At 39.9% G+C, this 17,144-nt stretch overlaps 1 protein-coding gene across 5 annotated transcripts in view; it reads left to right on the forward strand.

Annotated features, from left to right (window-relative positions):
• Window positions 1–17,144, forward strand: part of ST7 (suppression of tumorigenicity 7) — a 203,306-nt gene that overhangs the window by 116,179 nt on the left and 69,983 nt on the right. For all 5 annotated transcript variants that reach the window (XR_010922857.1, XM_067564248.1, XM_067564249.1 and 2 more), the window contains exons 4-8: window positions 1,029–1,083; window positions 1,664–1,779; window positions 3,484–3,559; window positions 5,233–5,387; window positions 9,698–9,795. Coding sequence is in view for 4 of the 5 variants with exons in the window: in XM_067564248.1 (XP_067420349.1) it covers window positions 1,029–1,083; window positions 1,664–1,779; window positions 3,484–3,559; window positions 5,233–5,387; window positions 9,698–9,795 (500 nt within the window). In the remaining variant the exon portion in view is untranslated. The remainder of the gene's footprint in view (window positions 1–1,028; window positions 1,084–1,663; window positions 1,780–3,483; window positions 3,560–5,232; window positions 5,388–9,697; window positions 9,796–17,144) is intronic.

Below are 17,144 nucleotides of genomic sequence, written 5' to 3' on the forward strand. Positions count from 1 at the left end.
CACGGCAAGTTCTTGCAGTGACTTTCATGATGTGTATTACAATGAATGGTCTGCAGCAAAATTATGTGCTACTACACAGTGCATCTCTGAATCTTTGGTTGCAAATATTGGGTCTGATTCTGGTCTCACTTTCTTTGGTGTAAATCAGGAGTGATTCTGTTGAAATCAAGGATGTTGCACTGGTGTAAAATTTGTGTAAGTGGAACCAGAATCAGGCTTTTGTATTTGGAAAGCTGTAGGAATTAATGCTATTAATCTTGTAAGCTCTGTTCTAAATGATGATGTTGTTGGGGATTTTCTTGTGTGTCCCTGCGTGTGAGATGGATTTGGGTATGAATATGGGGAACTTGCAATTGTATTTTATTTTTGTGTAAGAGGAGCAAAACATATGAAACCCTTTTAGTGTTCCCAAGCCTTTGCCATGAACTTTCCTCTGCCAATCAATCTGAGCATCCCTTGTCAGTCCTGGAGCGGTTATAACTTGAGTTAGGTCAGCAGCTGGTGCCACAGGTTTTGAGTTTTTTTATTTCAAATGCTGAGGAGGAATAAAAGCAGCCAATTGTAGCTAAGATTCTCACTGATTTAGAACAGTAACTAGACAATGAAGTTTCTCTCTAGAAATAACAAGTCCACAGGGACAAAGTTAATTGCAGGATTTTTCAACACAATAACCCCAGATACGATCCTCCCCCCGCCCCACGCTCATTATGGTGAATATGAATCCTGGCAGTAATGGAAGCAATCTTTTTAGTCTTCCATTTGGAGCTTTGTTAGGGGTTGTTTTCTTGAATGATATAATTTGTTAACCCTAAATTATAAGGAAATTATTGTTTGAAAGGGGTAGAGTGGGAAGAAAGATACATTTAACTCTACCTTCATGCCTTTCATTTGCTATTTGATGGCATGGGAAATAAAAGCAGATCACCACAACTTGTTAGAGGACAATTGATGTTTCTGATGAACGTCAATATTCAGTTGTAATTTTGGGGAGATTAATTAATGTATATTTCTGTTTCTCCTTGTGACAGAATGCAAAGTGTGGCGAAATCCTTTAAACTTATTCAGAGGAGCTGAGTATAACCGGTAAGTGTCACAGGAGTTTGCTGTGCAGTAGCATAGCCTGAGAAACATAGAGAGAACACTCTAAATATGAAACAAAATACTTTTTGGACAGCATTGAGTTATGCCTCAAGTTTTCAACCTGGGTTCTCTACTTGATAAACTATTTGGAATGTGAAGGAATTTAGAACCGTTTTCAAGAGCCCAGTAATTCTGCAGTTTCTTATATTGTTAAAACACGTATAAAATCTAAATGTTTAACTGTGTCTGGTATTTGTGAGCAATATGGTGGCAGTTCTGTTCATATTGATTGTAACAGAGTAATTGAGTGGGTCGTCGTTTAGCCTTGATGAGTCTTAACTTTTGAATACGTCTGTGTTCATTTCCAGTGTGTACTTTTCAAGATACGGATTACTCTATGTATAACTACTGTAGCTCCTTCAAAGTACAAGAAAATGCATTATAGAGAACAATTATACATTGGTAGGGAGGTGGACTGGATGAACTAGTAGGTCATGTCCATCTTTCATTTTAGGATTCCCCTTCAGTGCGGACTTTGCTGTGTATGTGTCTTTTTATCTCACCAAAATGTCTGACTTTGCAGGTATACGTGGGTGACAGGAAGAGAACCTTTGACCTACTATGATATGAATCTTTCAGCGCAGGATCATCAAACGTTCTTTACATGTGACACTGATCATTTACGGCCTGCAGATGCCAGTAAGAATATGTGCTTTTTCTAAGTGTTTAATGGAAGTTGTAGATGAGGTTAGTGGAAATTTGTCTCAGAGATCAACTCTTCTCAGATAAACTAGCAAAGGCAATGGCTTGATCATATTTCAGTTATGCTGCCTCCAGGTAAAAAATTGGGAACTTCTGGAATCAGATTATTTATGTGTAGATTTCAGACAAGTAATTATTTAGTTAGGTGCCATTTATTGCTTGAGAGACACTTCACTATATTTTGTACTGCCTGTCACTAAAGCCATTCATGCTTACAAAGCATCAAGTTTCCCTCCTACTTCCAGCAATGGTTTCTGACATATACAGTGGACATTTTTTTTATTTTACCATCTGGTGCGATGCTGATGTATATACTCTGGGTCAAATTCATCCCTCACACAGGAGCTACACCCATGTAAGTGAAGTAGAATTCAGCCCTATGTTTTACTGGGCCACTGAAACTGGAAGCTGTAGGGAGCAATGGAAACTGGAAACGATAACCCGCTTTGATGCAAAAGGTTCTAATTGTGTTAAATATTTCTTGAATAACACATTAGGTAATGTACTTTAGCCATGCAAAAGCAAAGCAAAACAATGGCTAGCGGATCATGAGCCTCTGCCCCACTGTCTCCCCACCCCACACCCAGCCCCAAGCTCTTACCCAGCAAGGCAATGAGGTTGGAGAGCACAATCCCCACCAGAAGCTAGGCATTTCTGGGAGCCTCAGAATCCATCCTCCATTTGCATCTCCACTTCCCCCAGAAGCACCAAAAGCCCAGATCCAACCACAGAATCATAGAAGATTAGGTTTGGAAGGGACCTCAGGAGGTCATCTAGTCCAACCCCCTGATCAAAGCAGGACTGACCACAATTAAATAATCCCTGCCAGGGTTTTGTCAAGCCACACCTTAAAAACCTCTAAAAATGGAGATTCCACCACCTCCCTAGATAACCCATTCCAGTGCTTCACCACCCTCCTAGTAAAAACGTTTTTCCTAATATCCAACCTAGACCTTACCCTCTGCAACTGGAGACCCTTGGTACTTGATCTGTCATCTGCCACCACTGAGAACAGCTTAGCTCCATCCTCCCTGAAACCCCCTTCTAGTAGTTGAAGGCTGCTATCAAATTCCCCCTCACTCTTCTCTTCTGCAGACTAAATCCTCCCATCCTCCTGGGGACTGGGGATTTCTAGTGCCCATAGGCACCCAAAGGACTGCAAAGGTGTTGTATGTGTGAGGGATGACCAAGCAGGTGCATAGGGTCACATTCAAATTTGACCCGGCCGCCCCCCCATCATGATTACTGGGCCAAACTTACAGATCTAGTCAGGGGCCAACATGTGGGATTGGGCCCCAGAGCCCCTTCCCTTGTTGCACGCCTGCTGAGAGGAAGAGGTTACCTATGCTTTCTCCCTCCCCTTCACTGCAACTGTGCAGCTTGATGCATGATCTAACCCTAGCCCAAATTTAGCTGTAGACAAAGGTTTAACTAAACAAAAGACAAAACATGGAGATTGAGGAGAGCAACTGAAACTTATTATGTGTCTTTTGAGTGGCTGGCTGAACCTCTTGGTTTGTGAAACACTCAGCAGTGAGTCAGACTGAAAGCAATTAATCCAGTTGTTGTTGTTCAGTCAGGTCTCCCTGTTCATGCTGCAATGACTGACGTGCCACTGTTTGGCTTTGTTTTATTGAATAGTAATGCAAAAAGCCTGGAGAGAGAGAAACCCGCAAGCCAGAATTTCTGCAGCACACGAAGCCTTGGAGTTGAATGAGTAAGTGACAAGAGCATTAGGATTATTGCCTGTCATTTAAAAATCCACTGGATAATAGCTATGGGCACTGATTTTTGCCACAAAGATTTTTATTCATAATTACAGGCCTGTCGCAGAAAGACGTACACACTGGGAAGAAAGCCAATGTTTAGTAGCTCCCCATTTATAAAAGTGGACCGTATGGGAGGGTATAGGTACTGGAGAAAGGCTGCAGGGGATAACTTCCAGGCACCTGTAAAGGATTTCCTGGTATCTGGTCATTTTCTCCATATCTGTTTGTGTGGCATAACATAGCCCCTTTGGCACTTGCTGGGGCAGCAGCTGTAGGCCCAATCCAAAGGCCAATGAGAGTCTTCTCATTGATGTCAATGAGCTTCAGGGCAGGCCTATGTTGGCATGTTGAAGTATTAAACATGTTGCATGATGATGAGTATGTTTGGCGGAGGAGAGGGGGCACCAGATAGTTCCCTGTTGGGGATGGAGGCAAGAACAAAGGAGCTAATGTTTGTTTATTTATTTATTTGTTTGTTTATTTAATAGCATATACAAAAGTACAAGTCTGTAGGATTTTTATTGTCCATGAGTCCATTAACTTTTTTTAATGAAAAATCATGGATTTCTATGATCTCACAATAAGTTCAATTCAATGAGACTTTCTTGGCATGACAAACTATACAAGTGTTGCAAAAGTGTATAAAAAGAGAATGACTCCCCTCAGGTATCTGCCTGAAGTAGCTTGACTTTCCAGGGTAAGGTAAAGTGACTGCCTTAATAATAGTCGCCAACTTTCTTCATCAGTAAGGAGAAAAGGAATAGTTAATTCCTGGACAGTAATTTTCTTGCTGACCAGGACAAAGCCTAGAAAAGTTTGCATGAATAGTAAATGCTAAGCCTAAACCTGGTCTATTCAAATGTATAAGGAACCTCATGTACAAGAGAACCTATTATTTTCCACTCATCTGTTGTTGGTCCTGTGAACCACAGCTGGAGATTGATTTTATTTAGCTTGATGGCTCTTTTCTGCCTATGTGTGGTGTCTGACTGACACACTATGCTCTGCAGTTCATCTTTCACTCCACTCCTAATGTTTGATCCCTTGTTTCTTTTTGGGTTTTTTTCTCTGATTTTTCTAACTACATAAAACAATGAACTACTAATGTAAGATATTATCATATGATTGGGTGAACATGGCTTGATATTGTATTTATCTTTGTATTTTCTAATTTTATTATAATTGGTTTAGTTCTTTGTTTCCTTTCATACAGTAAAAACATTTCATTTAAAAAAGATCAAAGATGTCCTGTATAGTATACTGACAGTAATAATACTTAGAAATAAGGATCTCATTTGAGTTGATGATGACGATGGTGATGATGAGGGCCAGATCTGATCCCCTTACTTACATAAAGCAGTACTTTACTTGACAAGCAGCTTCATTAATTTAATTGGGACTACTCCAGTAGTAAAATACTCTTCTGCATAAGCAAGAATACAGAATTGGACTACTAATGTAGTTACTTTACAAAGAGTTCTCAGAAAGGAACCTGAACAAAACACAATTTCTTGTATATTTGATATATCCTTGCCAATTCTCATGTGTTTGTGTTTGATAGCTATGGATTGACTTTGCCATCTCATGCATTATTTCTTTTTGTCATTGATCTCATTGATAGGTGTGCCACTGCTTATATTCTCTTGGCTGAAGAGGAAGCAACAACGATTGTGGAGGCAGAGAAGCTATTTAAACAGGCTCTGAAAGCAGGAGAAGGCTGTTACAGGCGTAGCCAACAGTTACAGCACCATGGGGCCCAATATGAAGCCCAACACAGTAAGCCTTTTGGAGTTTCTAATAATTCTAGAGGTTAGGAGAACGTCTTCAATCTGCTAGGAATCTTTTTAGTCAGGTTTGACTTTCTCCTTTTCTCCGCACATTGTGTAGTTGTTTATACCTGTGCAAAGTGAGAGTAAAACGACATCTTTCACTTTGCACAGGCGTAAATGAATACACAAGGTACAAGCCAATGGAGAATTGGAAACATCTTTAACAATGCTTGGAATTTGGTCTGAGTCTTTGTAGTCTCTTTCAGTTCTTTCTGCCTGTTTTTTTCATAATCTCAGTAGTGATAAGAGTAAAGATATGTCAATATTAGTTGTCTGACCTTTTCTCAGTCACAGTTGGAAATGGGCAGCACACATCAGAAAAAACAGACAGCTACTGTGGCCTGCATTTTCAAAAGTGACTGGGGATTTTGGGTGCCCAAATGTAAGACACTTTAAAGAGACCTGATGCTGAGAATGTGCTGAATACCCAATCTTTGAAAAGGAGGTCCATTTAAGGTGACTCAAATGAGGCATCCAAAATCACTAGTCATTTTGAAAATTTAGGACAATATTGTTGATGGCTATTAATGGACAAATGAATAATCTTGGTAGTAGTGCTGAGAGATCTTGTCTAGATGGAATGAATGCTTTGCAAACAGTATCCGTTCCTCATTCTTTCACCAGCTGTGAGAGTCAGTGAGTGCATAATAACTTAACTTTATATGGTGAGGCTATTGAGACCCATTCATTAAAGTGACAATGGCAAAGTTAGAATGGATAGATTGAGAGATCCCCCTATGGGCCATACAGAAACACAAAACAAAACAGAAAAATAAATCAAACACTAGGGTAATAGACAGGATTGATCTGAACCTTTAGATAATTTTTGGTAACTAATTTACTGACTAAGTTGGATAAAGCAGATATAGTGGATATGCCAGATACGGGACATTTATTAGGTGCTACATATACTTACAAAAAAAAAATCACTGCCAGCTAATGAACAAAGGATTGTGAAACAAAGAGATCTAAATTATTCTTGTCTTACTAATGAGTTAAAAGAGAAACCCAGTGAATGGCATAAAAACAAGTACGGACATATGTGGATGTATTCACATTCCTCAGGAACCCGAAGTCACAGTGTTAGGCAATTTCCCATCATTGGAAGATTGCTTATCTTCCACACACTGGAATTTTTGACAGAACTCTATATGATCTTTGGTCCCAAAAGCACAAACAAGTCTATACCTGAACACATGACATTTTGAAAAGTTTATGAGATTATTTTATATCTTTATTGGATATAAAGTAATATTTAGAATGATACATTCAGTTTGCTTATTTTTTGAGAAAATAGGTACATATAGTACCTGACCTCTCCAATCATCTTTCAGACACCAGCAGATTTATGGTTGCCCATGAAATCTTGATTCTGCTCCTTTGTGTATCTCTTCTGTGCTGAGTAAAGCAGGAGTTATGTGGCTAATATAATATTTATCATGTAATTAAAGACTGTGTCATAATGCATGTGAACAAGAGACCCCAGTAAAGAAACTGTAAATTTGGCATTTCCTAACTTTCAATTTCTTGACTTTGCAACCTAAATATAATGGAGTGCCAGTTTCTATGTAATTTTCTATGTTCTTTTATAGGAAAAAATAAAAACAAATTCTAGTATGTACAACTGTAGTTTTCCTGAGGAACAAAAGCAAAAGAAAAGATATGGCAATTATTAATTGCTTGTATCTCAGCAAACGCTGAATGGAATTTCATGGAACAAAAAAAAGGCACTTCTGTGGCCTGAGGGCATTCCCCCTGTGGAACATCAAAGGCTTACTGCAAATAATGACTTCTCAAAGAAAAGGTCACAAGGTCCTTTATGAGAGAAAGTGTTAAACCTCCTAAATATAAGGGTCCTTGCCAGTTCCCCCCTATAATAGATACAAACATGGCTGGATCAACTCTCAGCTTCTAAAAATCACAGTACAAAGAGATAGGTAAGCAGCTTTGTATGGGGGATCAGAGAGTTAATTTGGTTAAGCAGCTCACTGATTTCCCTACATGTATTCCCCCCATTCCGCTAACAACAAATGAGTTTGGGCCTTGTCATGAAGGGACAAGTCTGAGAGTCAAGATACCACTAGCTTCCTATGTGACCTCAAACAAATCACTTCATTTCTCCGGCTGTGTCTACGCCAACAATTTTCTTAAGATTTCCCACCTTTGCTCTACCATATGTGGTAGCAATGGTGTGAGAGCGAAGTGGGACAGGCCACCACATTTTAGTCACTGTGTCATCTACCTATACTCGGAGCAAGTCTAAATGGCACAGTGGTTCAAATGCTGGCAGCCACCAGGGCTGCCTATCTACACTAGCATTCTCACTGTTGATACCAACAGAGCTGAACCAGCAAGAGTGCAACTGTGGGAAGTTTTAGGAAAATTGCTTGTGTAGACAAAGCCAAAATGGCTTACTTTTCCCCATCTTTAAATTTGTGGCTGATACTTCCCTATTTCACAGAAGCATTGTGAGGCTCAGTTAATTAATGAGTGAGATGCAGGTTAAGGCCTATCCAGCACTTAATTCCTACTTCAAATCTACCATCATGACTGATGTCTGAACAATGCTCTGGCCCTTTGCGCAAGGGTGAGTTTCAATGCTAAGTATTTATTTATTAGTCTGTTGCCAGCCCTTCATGATGCTGTTGGGATTGGAGGGAGTGGACATGTTAGTCTTTTCACAAGTGGGATCCATGATGTTCTTTGTTAAACACAAGCAAATGCCTACATTTATGTGTTTGTGTACACACATTTGTGCACACACAGTATTTAATGTTCTAAACTGTAAAGCCATGAATTTCAAAAGAGACCATTGGTTTTGGGTGCCCAACATAGGGCAACTTGAAGAGGTCTGAATTTTAGAAAGTGCTGGCCACCCTCCCTTTAAGGTGTTTTAAGTTAGGCACCCCAAATTGCTAGTCACTTTTGAAAATCTTGCCTTAAAGGGTTATCTTGATGTCATAATGAGAAAACACATTTGACCATTTCTTCAATCAGTATAAGTCTTATGGAGTCCCAGTTTGACAGATATACCCTATTAGTTACACCATATACAGATGTTGAAAACAGATGTTACTAATGAGCCTTTTATTAAATATATAGGAATCAATATAGAGATAAGGAATTACATAATATAAAATACAGCTGAAGAAATTCCTTCTTCTGCATTATTTATTTTCTCTTCTAAAGTCAGACCTTTCAACCTGTTGCTTAATCTATCTGAAAAGTATAATCACAGCTTTAAAATAATTTGTAGGTACTTGGAATGTTTTCAGCACACATCTTGTTCTTATTATTAAAAACTTGAAAATGTTAGGACTATTGTCTCAAAATCTTTAAAGGCTGCATATTCTACATGAAGATAATCTCTAGCAGGTGTGTTATATTTTCTTTATATGGTAATTTTATAGACGATTAACTATATACACATTTCCTGTTGGTTCAAAAGCATGTTAAAAGGACATATTATAATTATAATCAGAGAATGATTCTTGATTCTCACAGAAACAGTAAGACAAGGATCTAATGGCTTATCTTCCATGACAGCCATTGCTGCAGCTATTTACTTTTTTGGTGCTTTTTCTGTTATCAGGGCATTTTCCTTTCCATAATATTGTCGGATCTGGAACCTGTTAATTTGCCATCCATAATTGGCTGCTCTTGGGAACTGAAGATGATTATGATGTCACAAGCAATAGGGCAATAGTAATGTAAATCAGAAGTTCAAAATGTCCTGCATTTCCTCATAATGAGTGTATGATTTTTAAGCCATACAAAGCCTAATGCAAAAGGTGACATTCACTTTTATAGCCACCCTGTAGCAGCCTATTATCTTTACCAAGTATTGACTGCTATCCTAGTTAATAAATAGGCAAGTAGAGCAATTTGTTGTTAACAGTAACATTATGCATTTCTTTAATGTATTAATTGACTAGCCGCCTTCTTGTTTCATTGTTATATGCTGTAGTGTTCTCATGTTTAGACCACGTCTGTAACTTGAGATCTGACTGTGTTCCGTAGACAGGGGACCAAATGGTGCTCTCATTAATACCAATGTGCAATCTGGAGTAACTCTGTTGACTTCAGTGGAGTATAACAGACACAGGCCCATGTTCTTCATTACATTCACTATAGTGTCCTTGTTGATCAACAATGATAAGAATGCTGAGGAAGAGCTATGATTTATACTGTGAGGGGATGTTAAATGGACTTTGCTTTATCTATTCTTTTAAAATCTTTTTTCTTTTCCTTCTCCAGGGCGGGACACCAATGTGTTAGTATACATTAAACGGAGGCTGGCAATGTGTGCAAGAAAACTGGGAAGGACCAGGGAAGCTGTAAAAATGATGAGAGATGTAAGTTTGGATTTGTATTTATAATTGCATGTAACTCTGTCCTTTGAAAGCAATAACACAGAAATGGACTTCAGTTTGCTCGCAGGGTAACACGTATCCTAGCTCGATATAAGAATGCTATGATAGTCTATATACAAATTACACACACAAAACCATGTTAAAAGAAGATTATTAGGGTTTCAAGGAAAAGTACTCAAAAGCTAGTAAATGCCTGGATTCAGGTTGCCTGTGCAATCTTAATTCAGCCCTCTTGTTCATATGCATTATGATACATTATCACACACTATTTTTCCACAGGACCCCTGCCTCATTCAGTGCATAGAATGGATGATATTGATTTAATGAGCAGCTAATCAGTAATTAGCTCTATCTGTATTGTTCAATGTGTGGCCCACGCCTTATTTACTGCTCACCATTCCAACCCTGCTTTGAAAACACAATTATTAATTTCCTCATGGTCTTTTCTATGGCATTCACCACTATAGGATCTGAGTGCTTCACAAACAAATAATTTAGTTTCACAACACCTCTGTGAAGAAAGTGGGTATTACTATCCCCATTTTACAGATGAGGGACTGAGGCACAGGGAGATTATGGTCAAAAGTATCCATAAATTTGGGTGCCTAATTTGAGAGACCTAGGTCCTGATTTTCCAGTGCGCTTGATATTATTTAACTCTTTATATGTCCAAAGCACAGCTTCCATTGGCTTCATTGGCAAGTGTGAGCGCTCAGTCCTTCTTCAAATCAGACCCCAGGCACCCAGAAAATGAGGAACACATGGTTACTGACAACCTGTGAAAAGTTTAAGTGACTTTCACATCACATAGGATGTGGTGGAGGCAGGGATAGAATCCAGTTCTCCATGGCAGAATTCAACCGTGAGACCCTTCACTCTATTCTTGCAGTCCCTAGCCTTATTCACTACAAACCTTCCAACTTCTCCACAAATGAAGCAGGTGTCCTAAAGGCAACAATCCCCTTCCCTACACAGCCTGATTCATCCCCAGAGCAGCTCCATTCTGTGCACTGAATGAGGCAGGGGTCCTATGGAAAATATAGTATGTGATAATGTAATTAAATTTTGTAGCACAGTGCATGTGAAGAAGGGGACTGAATTAAGATTTCATGGACAATCTTAACTCTGGCATTTATACATTTTGGTGCTGGATTTTGAAACCTTAATGTTTTGGTTTTTTTTGTATAGTTGAGAGAGAGAGAGAGAAAATTTCCTATGTTTAAAAAAAGACTTAAAAATTGAAAATTGGATCATCATCAGAATTGGGATCTTTAGCTCTACAGCATAATCCTCTATCTCTTGAGCAGTAACAGTAGTAGTTTGTCATTCTTTATGTGGATCAATTCCAAATGGGAATGAAACACTTTGTCAGAAGTTTTTAACAGATAATCGCTAGACGGCAAAGGAATATTGAAACTCAGGAATCTTGGGTTCAGTTGCAGGTTCTATAGGGGAGTGTGCTCAGTGGTTACAGACCCTTCTGCCCTTGTGTTCCCCCAGCCTTTCCATATCCCCTTCTCCTATTCTCCACCCTCTTTCCTAGCTCCTGCCTGTCCTCTCCCCTTTCGCTATCCTCCTGCTTCTTCACTGTTCAGTGCTTAAAGGTCAAAATGGGTTGCGGTCCTGGGAAATAACACTTATAAAAAGGGAGCTGGGTGACTGAGGGGGCACCTTTTTAATACCACCTACGAGAAAACCCCCTTTGACTGGCTAGTTTTCCCACTTGCCCACTTCCTGGGGAAGAGAAAGAGCAGCAAATCAGGGCTGCTGCAGGATGCAGGCAGAGTTCTTTCCCCCACCCCTCAGGAGAGGGTACCATGGTCACAGGATAGGAGGGCAGAGGTGGGAACTGTAAGACCCCAGCAGCTCAGGGCTACTCTGCTCCCTCCTCCCCTTCTGTGAAAAATGGGTTGGCACCTCTTGCCCCCTCATCTTTCCCTCCCGGCAGGACCTGGCCGAGGAGAGCAGAGTGAAGAACCCCGGAGTTTTAGGAGGCGCAGAGGTGAGGCTGGGGTGGGGTGGGGAAGCTGGGCGACAGAATTGATGTGGGAATAGCATTGATGGAGGGCTGTGTGGGGGGAGAATGTATGTGGGGACTGAACTGATTTGGGAGCAGTATTGGTGGGGGCTGGGGTGGTATTGATTTGCGGGGTTGGAGGACAGATTAATTGTTGTCCAGCAGGACAGGCAGATGTGGGGGTGACAACAGACCTCCCCATGCTTTTTTTTCAGGCCAATTTAACCACTGTCCCTGTCCCTTGCTTCTCCCCTCCCTCTGTTCTTTACCCCTTTGCATTCAAATCAGCTTGTTTCCTCCTTCCCCGCCATGCTCCCTGCGTGCCAGCAGGGGAGCATTGAGAGCACGGGCCAGACTTTTTCTGTGCTGTCACTTCCTCTGCCTGGTGCCGCAGTGGCCTCAGGCCTCCAGGAGGAGCAACTGCAGGAAAATACAACTCAGCCCCTTCAGTCCATGGATGGGAATACTCGCCACTGGCCTTTGGGGATGGCACATGCACAGTCCAGTCGACACGCAAGAGCTCTAGGGGAATGGAGAATGCTCAGTGAGGACAGAAATCTTTGGACAATTTAGCTGCTCAGATCTAACAAGTCTCTGCTGAGCATGTGCGAACTTGCAATTTTTCAGAGGATTGTGACTTGGCTAAATATGGTGAAATGTTCATGAGTATGGCAAGAGACACCTCCCTGTTACCAGGGCAACCTCTTGCCAAATTTCAAATCTGTACTCCAAAACATGTAGGCAGTAGAGCTTTTCAATTAAATGGCTATAAGATTTTTTTTTGTATGGGCAAAACAATGTATTTATCCCTCATATTGTTCTCAGAAATGAGATGGCTAAACCGTTTTAGCTGAAGCTTTCAAAAAACAGACAAACAAACCAAAATTCAGTCTGAGGCAGATATCCAGCTTGAAAATTTCAGCCCAAACATTAAAGTTTTGTAAAATGGAATATAGTAGAAAGTGTTGAATAACCTTAACTACCTGTGCTACTGTCACATGGTTTGGGATGCAATCCACACCAGTAATGGGTTGTGTCACCACATGTCCTGCAACCCTGGATGCTTTACAATGCTTTGCTGATGTAGCTTCCAGCCTACAGCTCTCAGCCAGCCTACAAGCATGCCAGTCACACTCTGAGTATTTGTCTGTGTGTTAGACAGCCCTGGTTCAGCCACTCTGATCCTGCAGCATGTCTACAGCCCCACCCTGGCTTCCACCAGCCTTAGTTACTACTTGCAGGATGACCCCAACACACTCCCAGTCCTGAATTTTCTCAAAACCATGTATCCTGAAGTGTCTAGCCCTCTTCTAGAATACTCAGAGAAATAAGGTATGTTTGCTCCTTTAAAAGACAAAAGCACACCACAGCTTATTAACTTAATTAAGGCAAATATACCCTTCCCTTCAAACACAACAGTGAATTGGTTTATAGTAAAAATAAAACAAATGTATTAACAATAGGTCATAGATTAAGTAAATACCAAGTAAAAGAAATAAAAATAAAGGTATCTACATATAAATAAAAGTGAAAACATGCATCTAAAAGTCTGAAACTTACTCTAACAAGGTACAGGTTTTATCCAATATGGTTTCTCTCATCAATCTTCTTTTTTCCCAGGCATGGCTGACTTTTCTTCAGTCAGGACCTTCCACAGAAGTATAGGAGGCTGTGTGTTAAGACATACATTTTATGACAATATTAATCACCAGTTTGTCATGGGCTTTCATAAAACACCTCACTCGATAAACTTTTTATAGTATAGTACTACTGTCTACCATCAGTTGATTCAATTACATATCACTTGAGGTTAAGACCCCTGTTTTTATAGTCCTAATAAAGTTTCTCTTCCCTGCTGAAAGTTGTCTCCTCCCCCCCCAGTTAGATTGATAGCTTTGTTTACCTAATATGTTAATATACTTTCATAGTCTCTGCCTGATAACCAGGCTGGTCAGAGAAGTAAATACACATCCATTTGTCCAGGGCAGACCTGTTTACCAACTCCCCCTGACATGCCTGGTTTAAACACATTTTAGTCATAATTCCAGCATAGATCCATAACTCTTAATATACATCACATACATCCTTCACACAAGAATATTAATGATCAGCGAGTCAGTTTTCCAGTGACATATGACGTGACACCTTTTAGAAACAGATTATAACCATAGTGAGTTGGATGGGTGTCAGGACAGCTGAAACTCATTATCTGATCCAATGAGCCCCTGGCTTTCTGGCACTGGGATGCTCTTACAGTCACGACCACCTGTGGTGATTTGTAACATTTATCTAATAACTAATTATCCAATGCAACTATTGACATCCACTACCCCCACCCTCCAAGATTTACCATTTAGTCAGTTGGAATGAGGAAAATAGATCTTGAGCTGAATGAAATGACTTTCAGACTTGAGGAGATGTGATGTAATGTTGGCTGCTGAAGAAACAGTGCAAAATATGAACCAAAACACCTCGTTTCTAACAAATTTTAGACACTAGTGTATATAAACTTTTTGTTGATAGATAAGACTGGCAGTATTTCTATAGACAACCTTTTTCTCATATGGATTAAGAAGAAATATAGGAAATATATTGATATTTGCCAACATATCTTGTGTGTGTTGCCACAGCATGATAACGGAAGTTATCTTTAAGCATCCATTTCCATGAGAAAGGATTTACTGTGAGAGACAGAACAATATGTAACTAACTTGGATTATATTTTGTGGCTAATGTCATATTTCTGGAATAAATTCTATATTGATGAAATGAGATCTAGGCTGAGCACAAGAGAGCGCTAAGACAGGAGGACTTAAACTTGAAGTCCTACCAGTTAGACATTTTAAATATTGAAACTACACTTTCCCTCAGTAAGAACTTTATGCTACAGGATAAGGAATAGAAGAATAAGAAGGGCAGGAGATAGAACTAAACTTCAAATCTGGCCAATTTGTATTGCACTTTCCCCTTCCAGACATGGGGCTAGATCCTAAGACCTAGGTTTTGCCACCTTTATAGCTCCCTGATTATGGGGAATTTGGGTATTAAGTCAGTCCTGAGACACAACTTAAAGCAACAGCCATCCTCAGGTCATGACCCTGTTACATGAGGGTCAAGGATGAGAGTGGCTCTGTGCCACTGGGTGTTTCCCTTGACACAAAACGAATCCTATGGGAATCATGTAAGGCAGATTTACAGCTGCTTTGCTCCATCTATCTTAGAGCAGAGGATCTAGCCCTTTGTTTTTTAAGAGGATGAATGAGCCTTGTCGTTTCTTCATGAGAGACATGAACAATATTTTTATGAAGAAGTTCTAAGAACTCTGTTGTTGATGGTTTATATGTGATCGATGAGGGCGGTGTGTGAAGTTATTCACTGTGAAGAAATATTAAGAATATGTTGACTGGGGATTGCAGAATGTCATTGTCATGGGAGAGAGGCTGGAGGCCCTATTTATGTTGGAAAAACAAAACAGATTTCTCAAGACACGGAACACGAAGGAGATAAAGTTTTAAGAGGTGCATGACACCATCTGGGAAACATGACTGGAGATAGTGAGTCTTTGCGACTTTGAGAAAATAGAAGGCTGTTTAATTTCTTACACATATAAGGGCCATCTTGTTAATATTGCTGACGTATTATACTGTGTTACTTGAAGTCTGTGCACAAGAGAAAACTGAGGTTTTGTTAGAGAGACCTTTCTGGAATATATAGTCAGAAAATGAATGATTATTGTCTTAAATAAGATTTGGGATTTATGTATTTGGTCATTGATTGTGGAAAGAATATGTTACACAATACTGAATTTAAGATGCTTCTGTTTTATACATATGAAGAAGTTATTTGATTGTTGTTATGGACTTTGCTTATGATCTGATTAATCTGGTGATAACATTATGTCACAGACTAAGATGAAGAGCTTGAAGTATTTTTTTTTTTTTTATGATTATATGCTGCTTTGATCTGGTACGCATAGCTGAGTTGGCTTTATCAGTATTATCAGGTAACACATATGGAGGAAGGATATGTTGGTATTGCTTTTATTTAGACATCTGTTGATAATTAATTATTTATTATGTTTCTGATACAGAAACCAGAAACCTGTGATTTTTCTAGACATAACGTGTTAAATTCTGATCTCATGTAAGCCAGAGTACATATGGGGTAACTCCACTGCCATTACTAAGTAATTGCAATAATTGCAATAACTCAATTGAACTATTCCAAATGTATTCCAGTCTGTGTAGAATGTGGCCCAGTATATATGGAGTGGATCAGAGATCTTACCAGCCCTAATGAAGGCCACGGTCTGAACCGTTGGTTGTTTTATTTGTTGTGCTGCTTGGGTAAAGAAGATTGAAGCATGAGCGTTCTGAGAGATTGTTTTTTTTGGCAAGCACAGAGATAATGATGTCTGATCTTCTTTAGTGCCCCAGGCTGTGGCCATGCCTAGAAAGACTTTTTTATTCTTGCGGAAAAGCTAGTGCAGAAACACACATGTTGGACGATTCAGGACCTCTTCTCATGTCAGCTACTTTGCACTGAATCATTGTCTTTCTTTTGCTCAGTCCCTTACCCTGAAATGAATAGGCTGGTTTTGGACTGCAGCCTCGTCTGTAATCAGAACACATGGGGCGGGCAAGGCACTTGTTTACTGGGTGATGGTTACTGGAGTAGTGATCACCGATGTTACTGAGTTAGAAAAGTGGATTAATATAGCGAGTTGGGTCATCTCCTTTGAATGGGTCATTGAAATTCACAAAAAAATTAATGAAATTTTAGGGCATACCATGTAGGAAAGTGAATGGGCTTGTTTTGCTAAATTAATTTAAGCATTCTAGGACTGATCTGGAGAATATTTGAACCTTGGTAAAAGCTTTCTCTGGAAGATGATTTATGACCATTTAAAGTAAAACAACGACTTTAAGGAGGGGGCAGCATATAGAAGTTATGCCAGTGACTGGCAGGATGAGATAAACTAAGTGACGGGCCCAAAGTAACGAAGGGCCGTACTTCGAGTCCTCTTCAAGAGATAAAACAAAACAAAACCTCCCCATCAGGACATTTCTGGTCCATTCCTTCTGGTGTCAGCACTGACCCTCCCCAGAGATTTTGTTTCATGGCCTTAATGCAAGTAATGGATTTTGGCCTTCTTCAGTGATCTGGAGTTAGCATGACTCCTCCACAGGAATTTCTGCCGCACACTTCTTCTCTTCCCCCCCCCTCCCCTCCCCCCCCCAAAAAAAAAAAAATTAAAAGAATACATCAGAGGAAACAGAGGCCATGGGTTCAGAGCCCTTTTTGCTCCCTGTAG

The sequence above is a fragment of the Emydura macquarii genome, unplaced genomic scaffold, assembly GCF_026122565.2.
Source record: "Emydura macquarii macquarii isolate MOO-44397 ecotype Brisbane River unplaced genomic scaffold, CSIRO-AGI_Emac_v2 contig_2636, whole genome shotgun sequence".
Lineage (NCBI taxonomy): Eukaryota > Metazoa > Chordata > Testudines > Chelidae > Emydura > Emydura macquarii.